The 10,175-nt window shown below is 42.3% G+C and overlaps 1 protein-coding gene across 1 annotated transcript in view; it reads right to left on the bottom strand.

Moving 5' to 3' along the window:
• The window catches only part of LOC132908158 (uncharacterized), a 58,990-nt gene that overhangs the window by 5,951 nt on the left and 42,864 nt on the right, over nt 1-10,175 (bottom strand). The window contains exons 2-13 of the mRNA XM_060961866.1: nt 6,342-6,477; nt 4,977-5,076; nt 4,728-4,861; nt 2,540-3,703; nt 2,151-2,370; nt 1,963-2,070; nt 1,781-1,875; nt 1,643-1,709; nt 1,245-1,570; nt 761-893; nt 427-681; nt 21-140 (exon numbers count right to left, since the gene is read on the bottom strand). Coding sequence (XP_060817849.1) covers nt 21-140; nt 427-681; nt 761-893; nt 1,245-1,570; nt 1,643-1,709; nt 1,781-1,875; nt 1,963-2,070; nt 2,151-2,370; nt 2,540-3,703; nt 4,728-4,861; nt 4,977-5,076; nt 6,342-6,424 — 2,805 coding nt within the window. The 5' untranslated portion in view covers nt 6,425-6,477. The remainder of the gene's footprint in view (nt 1-20; nt 141-426; nt 682-760; nt 894-1,244; nt 1,571-1,642; nt 1,710-1,780; nt 1,876-1,962; nt 2,071-2,150; nt 2,371-2,539; nt 3,704-4,727; nt 4,862-4,976; nt 5,077-6,341; nt 6,478-10,175) is intronic.

Below are 10,175 nucleotides of genomic sequence, written 5' to 3'. Positions count from 1 at the left end.
AATTAAAAATTATTCGAAACCTGCAGAATATGACTGGGTACGTTAAAGATAATTGCCTCGTTGAAGATTGGACTTTCTTCTCCCTTTTTCACAGATGTCTTCTTCTTGTGGATCTTCTTGCCTTGTTGTAGCAAGTAAACCTTTGGAACATAAACATAAATGCATCGTTCAACGATTAATCGGTATCAGTATGGATCATACGTGATTACAATAATTTCAGTTAACCTGTTTAATTTTGAAAATGTTTAATTTATATAATATAATATAATAAATCTTATTTGTTTCTTTCTTTGAAGGGGACAATGTACGTTTTTCGTTAAATGACGTATGACGTAACATTTCTACAGGGTCAGTCTCTCTCGTTACTTGTTAGACACGCTTCGGTGCGTACGTCGAGATTACAACGAGAAACGAGCACTTTATTACCTTAACGAAGAAATCACCGGGCACGGCACTGACACCATGTAAATTTCTAGCCTTCACAACCACCAAGGTGAGTCTTTCAGCCGTTTGCAAGTAACTCAAAGAGAACATCAACTCTCCAAGTCTTGGCGTGGGCAAAGCTGATCCTAGAAGTGGTAACCACGTAGTTGCAGGTGCTCTTGAGGCGGGTCCTAGACGTAACCTAGCTTCTCCGATGAGGGATGTTCCATCGCCTATACTGGTCTCGTCAGAAAATACCTTAAAAATTTCCCATGCAGATAATATCGCTTATCAAGCATTTTACATATTTCGAATTACTTTAATTAAAATAACATACTTCGACGAGAAGAGTTCTTCCGGTGGGACCATCGTCCAGAGGGAACAAAAAGTTCTCTTGATAGCTGGGCGACGGACTGCCTCTATACAGCCGGGTTTTCACGTGTAATTCTCTGTTCGGTAACAGACAAACTCTAAAAGAGTAAATAAGCATCGACGGTTGATTAAATTCAACTATCTTTCTTTCTATGGTGGATGTGTAATATTTTAATCCTTTCGTGTTTGACGCGTGTACGCGATATTGCCCTTTACAAGTTATTCGCTAACTAATAATTGGCTGTGCAATAAGAAGCAATAATAATCGATAAAAACAAATTTTTTTACAAAATCTGCTAAAAAATATTCGATGGTGAAACGGTGAAATTTAGATATTCCTACGATCTTTTCCCTGATATAATTCAATCTCGGACCTGGAAATTATTTCGCTCGTCGGGTTTTTAATCTAATCAGTATCAAAGGTAATAAGCTTGACGAAATGTTCAAACCTGGCGAAGGTATCTTGAGCAGGTTGTCCATCCGAGGTGACGAGATCTCTGGCTTCGAGAACGCTGACCGCGAGATCACCCTCGCTATCAGCACCTCGGCCACCCCATCTGTCGTACTGGACACCGACGCACACATGACCGACGACAGGTGCTTCTTCGAGATCGTTTAACACTACACTGGTATCCGAGCATACACTTTCGCAGCTTATTGCCCTTTTTAGGTTCGATTCATCCGGCGGTGGCTCCGGATCCGGCCCCTGAGGTCCACGACGACATCCGGGATTGATGTCGTTGTAATCGTTCATCGTGTAGTTTGTGACGAATGCCTGCGAATGAAATGATATTTAAACAGAACTGATTTTAACAGAAAATCAATATATCTGAAAGTGAAATTGTACCTGTGAGAACTTTCGCTTCAATTGCGCTTCCTCCAGTGCGACAAAAAAGTCGTGACTGTTTCGTTTTCTGTGAAATAAGTTGCAGATTAATTTGCTTTTTAAAACAGATCGACCAAGTTATCGTATATCGAAGGCTACCTTAACGAATCAGCGTCATCGAGTTCGTTGAGTTCGTGGATACCGTTCAATCTCTCCATACTTTTTTTCCTTTGCTCGATACTGTTTAAAATATCCTGAAAGTGAAATGATATATACTATGATACGATTCATCGAATAAAGTTTAAAATATAACCAAGATTGATAGTATAGTATAGTCGTACCTCTGAGGTTCTCGTGAAGCTGGGATCAGTCATATACGTGTAAACCTCTTGACTGTGATCTTTAACCAACAACGGCGACGACGGTGGATCTTGTAAACTATTGTACACCTAAAATCGTAAATATTTAATACGACGATCAAAATTTTAATAATATTCTAACGTCTTCCTAGACTCGACGCGTACTATACCTCTTGTGCGGTTCTATGCGCTTCTAAATTGAGTTCAGGACTGTAAAGATCGGAGCTACGCCTAGAGCCGTCCGGGCCTATCACATCGGAATCGTTCTCCGCGTAGATGTCCTGAACTTCATCGTGCAACCTGGTAGTGGAGTTATCATCCACCACCAAAGACGGAGATCTCGATGGGAAGGTGAAACGTTGAACTTGTTGTGCCGAGGATACGACCGAGCTATAACAATCAAGAAGAAAATTGTTAATATTTATTCGTACGAAAATTTCTTCTAGTTCTTTCCTCTCTTTTTTTTTCTTTCCTTTTTCTTTTCTTTTCTTTTCTCTTTCTTTTTTCTTTTTTTTTTTTTTCTTTTTTTTCTTCACAGAATGATTAATCTGACGTATACTTGTAAAATTCCGAGGCGTCGATGTAGCTGTGAGACGTGACCAATCTGAGAGCGTTAAATATTCTTTCGCCGGTTGTCTGCCCGTTCTTCTTTGGCACATCTTTCGGTGGGTCAGGTGGCGCGGGTGGCGGCGGTATCGGACTGGAAGCTGTCTCACCGTTGACCTTCAACGTGTTGATCGATGTTTGAATCGTATCATCGTAGAGGATGCGATCCTGATCTCGGTGATGTCCGAGCTCGTTGATCGAGTCGTATATAGGAAGATCGGGTAAGCTCTGAATATACTGCGAGACCTTTTGCAACCCTTGATTCTCGTGAAACAGGTAGCACGGGCTGATATCGTCCTGAATGCTGGAACTTGTAAAGGGCGTCATCTCGATGCTTTGCATCTCGTTGGTCTTACGATCGAGGTCGTTGTCGAGACTCTGAGTGCCGCGAAGCATCTTGGATAGTTCCTCGGATCCGTATATCGATCCCATGATAGTCTGGCTGGCGGCATTCGAAGAATTCGTCATATCGAAACTGCTTGGCGAGCCTCTCGAATCATTCCGGACATGTTGCCGTATTATGTGACTCCTTTGGACGATGTCGTAACTGCCGTAGCTCGTGTTGTTGTCCTCGTCCCCTTTCCCATCTAGCGTAGCTATAGGCACACCATGTACACCGTACCTAATTCTTGTCGATTCGAGGCCGGTATCGAATTGCCTGTAAGGATTGTGCCTATTCTGCTCTTTCCTCGGTTCTTCCTCGAATTCGTATCTCAGTCTTGCGTCGATGTGATTTTGCGAGCCGTACGGTGTCATCTGAATATTCTCATTCGTCATGGTGTTCGGTTTCTCGCCGTCGAATCTAAACGAACCGTGGTCGTTCGATGCTTGATGTAGACCATAATTTTTCACCGGCTCGCTCTGGAAAAGAAAGATCGACGGGCCGTTCGATCTCGAAGGAATCGGTGCTCTCTGCAAAGGCGGCGGCGGTGTCAAAGGTGCCGGGCCAGCTTCTTGCATTCTCAGGTAGTCTACTGTGCTGGAGGTTTGAAGCGGAGATGGCCTTGGACGCGAAGTTGGCCTTGGTTGAGGTGCTGGTCTCAAAGGCTGCGGTGGTATGGTGCTGCCGGTAGCAGTGCCCAGAGGCGGATGAAGATCTCTATCTACCGGTTCGAATCTGCAAATATAGCAAGTTTATATCGTTTTGAGACGAACAAGCCTTTTTATTCTTTCCTCCGTTGTATGTTGTTCTATGTTGTTGGTCAAAGCGTTTCTTTACTCTCTTCGCGTCTCTCGCTTTATACACGAGTGGCGAATGGAGTTGGTTGGAACGTTGTTTTTCGATCTGATTTTCATTTCTCTAAATATGATACTTTTATCACACTGATGATATCGAACGCTGGAATCGCGCAGATATGTATCGTTTCCAATTCGGCGCATATATTAAGCCGAACTGTTCATTTGTCGAATATGAAATATTGGCCGCGTGACGCGGTGCGAGATGCAGATTTGATTTCACATATTTCGCAGCAGCGCGGTTTTCGCTCGTTGTCACGTGAAATATTAACAAAACGAGTATCGATTGGCCGGCTGCGTAGACATGGTACACGCTTACCGAAGAAAGGAAATCGCGTAACTTTCCCTTCGAATATAAATACTTTAACGATCGTTTCGAACCGAGATTTATTTAATGTTCGTTGTTTGAAACAACGAATGCACGAGGGGGTCGATCAACGTATAGTAACGACAATAATTAAGATTTAGTGCTTTCAATAACGACACTGTTATTCGATTGTAAGTTAGTCGAGCTATCGATGGTTTTAGCCAATTATATTCCGAGTGCTTGTTATCGTAGTAATATTGTTATAAGAAGTTATCGCTGTGTCATCAAGTGGCCGATCGCATCAAGCAAAATATAAGAAATTCGCGGATACCGGTCTATCGCTTCGACGATGTTCTGTGTCGTAATAAAATTAACGCGCGATGGCTTCACCCTATCGTAATTTACACGGCGATTTCTTCCACGGTTCGGTTAACGATAAAATTATATTTATTATCTGTCGTGGTTGTTTCGTCCTCGTCGAAGAAATAATCGCTTTATCGGTTCACAATGCGCGATATGGCTGTTCATTGACCAACGTCCAGTGAATTACGCATATAATCGAATCGGGAGTTGATTTCGCAGTTCGTTACCGCAATACCTGGTGAAAGCTCCTTGCGCGTCGAGTCTGAGGTCGCTGTCGCTGTGAAGCAAATGTTGAGATGCATTTCCAGGTTGTCGATATAAGCCGGGAATTGTCTGGGCTATTGGATGTTGTGCTTTCACTAAACCAACCTGGAAAATCCATCGTAACGAATCGTCGGAATTTGAACTTTTCGAGTGACAAAATTTAAACGAATGTTCTATTTCCTTTTAAAGTTTTTATTTCCTCCGTTTTATCAAAATGTACCTTTTCTTCTCGCGGCGCCCATAACCACGATAGCCTTTGTCGCCATTGCTCGCAGATGTTCCAAATGTTTCTAGCGCCCCATTGCCAGTTGATGCAATACCTACGGACAATATTCCAAGCAATTGTTATTATTAGTAGCCTCGATAAAATTACATTAGCATGTTTCCCGTTACATATTCGTTATTTATCGTGTGAAAATTGCTTTTACGGTTAGATATCGGTTATGACAAACGTCGCCGTGAACCGATCGAGCTGCTTTTTTCACATTTTTCCTCCTCCTTTTTTTAACGTTCGATATGCCAGTGAGAAAGGTGTTTGGTCACATGGAGCGTTCGACTGCAGACTAATAGCGGGAATATGCTACTATTAAGAGTATGGGGGGGGGATGCGCGCTCGTCAAAGGGGTGAGCGAGGAATCGATCAACGAGGAGAAATGAATTTTATCAAGTGTGATACTGAAATGTAAAATAAAATTTCGCTGCATTCCCGGGCAACAGTTGTTTAATCGATTGCGGGCGAAAGGCTCGGCACACGCTTTTTGAACTTGAATCTTTCCCTACCATATCTATATATATATATATATATATATATATATATATTTTTGCTTATGTTATTGACCTTTTATATGATTTTATGTGATACGATTTCATGCGTTCGATGATTTACGATTAAAAAGTAGGGCATTATCGTATAGAGATCAAAGCGTTTAACAAAGCCTTCTCTCTCTCTCTCTTAACAAGTAAAGTGTAGAGTGCTCGAGATGAGCCTGGAGGAGGTTTTTTAAATGTCGTCGCACCTTCAACGATCCAACTTGAGGCTACCTGCCTTGTTATTACGATTATCACAAATTCTCAGGTTTCTCGATCCTTTAACGAATCTATCGACGAAAGTCGCCTGCAGGTCGTAAAGAGATGGTTTTGCTGAAAAAAGGATAAACTGGATGAGAGAAAAGGGCAGGTGAGATAAGAAGTCACCGATACAATTGGTAGCTGAACGACCCTTTAACCTGTTGCACGCGCCGTATTTACCAGTCTTTGCGAACGTACCTGTTGTGTAACGCGAGAAAATACAGAAACAAGAAAACACTACTCGAGCTTATCGCGTGAAAGAACGTTTCTGTTATCGCGGGCCTGTACAACGAGCCTATAGGATCGCAACAACTGTTACCATCGATGTTTCAGCGAAGAGGGAAGCAAGAAGTTGAAAGATGTTATCTATTCGTCACTAGGGAACGGTAAATGTAAGCTTAGAAGCAACGGGACTAAAATTTCCCGTGAATCGTGAATCGTGAATCGTGAATCTCGAAAATCTCTGATGCGAGCTGTCACCGAACGTGTTTGTTAAAAAATATAGTGGTGCAATTACCTCCTTCTGTAAAGTGCCAGGGCGGCGCTAGCCACAACGACAATGGCTAAAGCCACCCCAAGAACGGTCAGCGTCCAACCCATCCTTCTTAATGCTAAATCCAGGCCCGACCACAAATCCAATCAGACCGCCGAACCTGAAACACACGGAGTAAATCCGTAGAGAGCATGATCCGATTACAGTTACAGAAGCAAGATTACCAGTGGATTGACCATCTTTATACGTACCAACTGTGCGTGGACCCGTTTATTCGATTTCTCAGTATTTTCGGCAATATATTACACGGCTATTCCAACTACTTATCGTAACAACAACCATTTTTACCTTCGCTCCCATTTACGTTCTTATCGTTACGTCTAATATCGAAATCGATCGTTGTATTCGCAAATTTATATTTTTACGGACACCACTGGAAAAACGTGCGATCCGTATACAGAGAATCGTTTCGTTCGCTAAATATTGTAACGAGTGCTTGATTCTATATCATATTTTCGCCTGTTGTGTGCGTTCTCCCACCTTTAACGATTTTAACGTTAACGTTGACGTAACGGTGTAGCGTAAAAAACAGCGTTCGATGGAACTCGCGAAGGACGCAAGTCAGATGGAAGCCGGAAATGTCGATAAAAGTTAACGAGGCGGCACCGTGAGCGATAAAATCTCCCCTCGGTAAGTTTTACGACGATTCGTGCCTTTGCCGACGACACGAAAGGATTTTCAAGATTCGCAAGAAACTCCACCGCAAAATTAGAGTCGCTCGTGGCGGCGGTTTCATCTCTGGTTACGTCGTGAAGGCCCCCTAATCTGCTCTTTCGACGTGACTGACTCTATACGAACGTGTGGTGTGTTCACCTTCCTTCTCACTTGTATACCAATGTACGCGTCATATATACGTCGTTTTCAGTCGAACAGACTCGTGTTACGAATACATACGTTATGTAGAGGCATACGTATGCATCGAGGAACAAGCAGGTACATAGTCGGTAGACCAAAGACGACTGGAGAACGCTTGGCCCTTGACAACGCATAGGTTGCTTCTGCCTCGAGCAACAACGCACACGATTTAAAACGCCATTCTCCGGAAATATATATTTACGATAAAACGATTTATTTTCTCATACAAACTTTTCTTCCGATTAGCTTCTGGTAGATTAATTTATTTGTCAACTTGGCTTGGCACGCTCCCGTACTTTTCTCGGAGCACCAATCCGCATTCCCACCCCAAATCTCTCGATATCCCGTCTCATATCGAACACGTGTATATCCCTGTTTCTCGTAACCTATGCGAATATACTATCCTATACTTACTTAACCTACTTAACATACCTGTCGCGTATCTGCCTTTAAATTAGCCGGCTACCTATACTCTTACGCTATTTTTCATCACCGCTCCATTTATCCAACCCTCTGCTAAATCTTCCTCTCTTAAATATGCTAGAATCTGATCTATAGCAGTCTACATTGTATATCTAACTATATAATATAAGTTTCGCGTATGTAGCGAAATTGGGTAATTAGTTTCACTTTGTAACATTTCCTCGATAGATATATAATCATCCTGTGCAATTTTACAACTTAACATTTTTTAAAATGTACATGTAAGCATTTTTAGTCAACCAAACTAAATAAAATTCATATCCAAAGATATTTCGTTCATCGAAGGGTTGATATCAATTTATTACGGGGTAACGATAATTTATAGTTGGCAATTCGTTCATGGTTTTCTAATTTTCTCCTTCGTACCTTGTTCGAGGTATCGTGTTCTTCTGTCACGTACATCGGAGATTCTATATTTTTATCTGAGAAAGGAACGCGTCGTCCATTTTCCGCGCACAGGGTAATGCTCCGCCTTTTATCTCAGACGTTTTGACACAAAGTACGTGTGTGGCTTAGCTCGGGTGTAGTCATGTACTCATCTTCTTTCAAAAAAAGAAGAAAGGAAAAAAGAAAGAAATAAAGAAAGGAGAGGGGTCGGCAGGTTAGCGCGGAGGAGGAAGGGGTGAAAGAAAGAAGGTACACCACGGCGTGTGTGTGAAAAAATAGGCCAAGCCAGTGGAGTCGGTGAACTTTGTTCAGATACTTCGACGAGCATACAACGAGCATACATACAATCCGGATGGTTTCCCCTTCGAAGATGCAATCCGCTCTTCAAGCGCTATAGATACGAACGATCTAGCGTATAAATCGCGCGTATGTCCACGGTATTTCTAAATATCGTACTTGCGACGCAAGTATCTTCACCAACCAAGAGAATTTCGTTGGTATTTTTCTCCCGTGACCTTATTTTTTATCGTGATTATCGATTATCGTTTGTGTTAGTAAAGTAATTTTTATATCCTTCGTTTGCCGTTATTCAAGATAAATCGTTTAATATGAATAGTATGTACGAAAGTATGATCGACGGTAGGTAAACTTTGGCTGGTTAAACTTGGATTTGTTAACTTTCGCAGCAACGAAGCTTGCATGCAAGTAGCGAAAATAAATAAGTCGATGATTGAAAAACGGTGTATGGGATATGTTGGGAAAGCAAGACGGTACATAGCGAATAAAAGAAGCGTGAAAGGGCGGCGGCGAAATTGTCTGATAGAAAAGGATACGAAACGAACAGTCGTATTATGTCAGGAAAGAAGAAGCAAGGAAACAAACGGGTAATAACGCCGGATGGAAAAGGATTCTTATCCATAAAAATCATCGCTCGTCCTAAGCGAAAGATGGAGCACGTATGTTACGATCAGGTAGGGAATGTACTTTCAATGGTCGGACGCAGGACATGCGGGTTTTCCTTGTGCTGAAAGCTAAAGTTACAGTTAAACGAACATCGAAGAAACATCGACGATAGTTACTTTGTTCTCTGTTACACGATGGCAAACAACTTGTACGCTATTGACTTTCAAGTCAAAATTTCAAGCACGGGCAACGATCACGATCAGTCGATAAGTATACGATTGTATGCGCGAACATTTTCAATCTCGAGGTAGATACGAAATACGAAGGGAAACAAGTTAGCAAAAACTCGAAGGCAGGAGTTAAGAATCGACGGAGATAATTCATTGTCGCGTTCTACGTTTGGCTGAGCGAATCGCGGTGGTGTACATATGTGTACATATATGGTTGGTTAGAGAACCGGCTGTGTACGTGGTGCAGCAAACAGCAAGTAACTTAGACTTTTGGCAAGATGGAGGGGGAAGGTAGATCGACGAGCAGGATAAGATTTAGCAGGAAAGAAAAGGGCGGTGGTTGCGGCTCGCTACCGCTGTAGGTGGTGGTGCTTCGGTCTTCCCCATCGGAGACAATGGTAGCAATTAGTGGCGTGTAAGATTTTAGCCCGGGGGCTGCGGAGGAAGAGGAAGAGAAAGAGAAAGAGAAAGAGGAAGAAAAAGAGATGCTCCGATTCTCAAGTACGTTCATTCAGGGGCGCTTTTTCGTTGTCTCGACGTGGCAGAGGAGGGAAAAGAAACGGGGTCATGTACATCTAATCGAGCTCTTAAAGATTCATCGATCCACTTACCACCTATCGAACGTTACGCCTATTCGAAGCAACAGATATGAAGTATCGGGCACCGGTTGGTGTTCGAGGTGTGGTGTTCGATTCGAGAACGAAAGGGTTCAGAGTTTTACAATTTCGCTCGGAAGAATATCATTGACGCGATAAATCTATCGTGTTGATTATACCTGCGTAATATTAAACGAAAACTCGCGAAACCGACGTTTTTATACGTTTTGTTCACTTTCTTCGACGATAGAATAAACATTACGTCATGCGTAGACTTAGGATCGATCAAGTTAAAAGATAAAAAGCTATCGATCGTAAAAGCTTTCGAATGTAAAATCTTTGCT

Source organism: Bombus pascuorum, chromosome 6, assembly GCF_905332965.1.
Source record: "Bombus pascuorum chromosome 6, iyBomPasc1.1, whole genome shotgun sequence".
In the NCBI taxonomy this organism is placed as follows: Eukaryota; Metazoa; Arthropoda; class Insecta; order Hymenoptera; family Apidae; genus Bombus; species Bombus pascuorum.
This window is presented reverse-complemented; position numbering and strand designations above follow the sequence as displayed.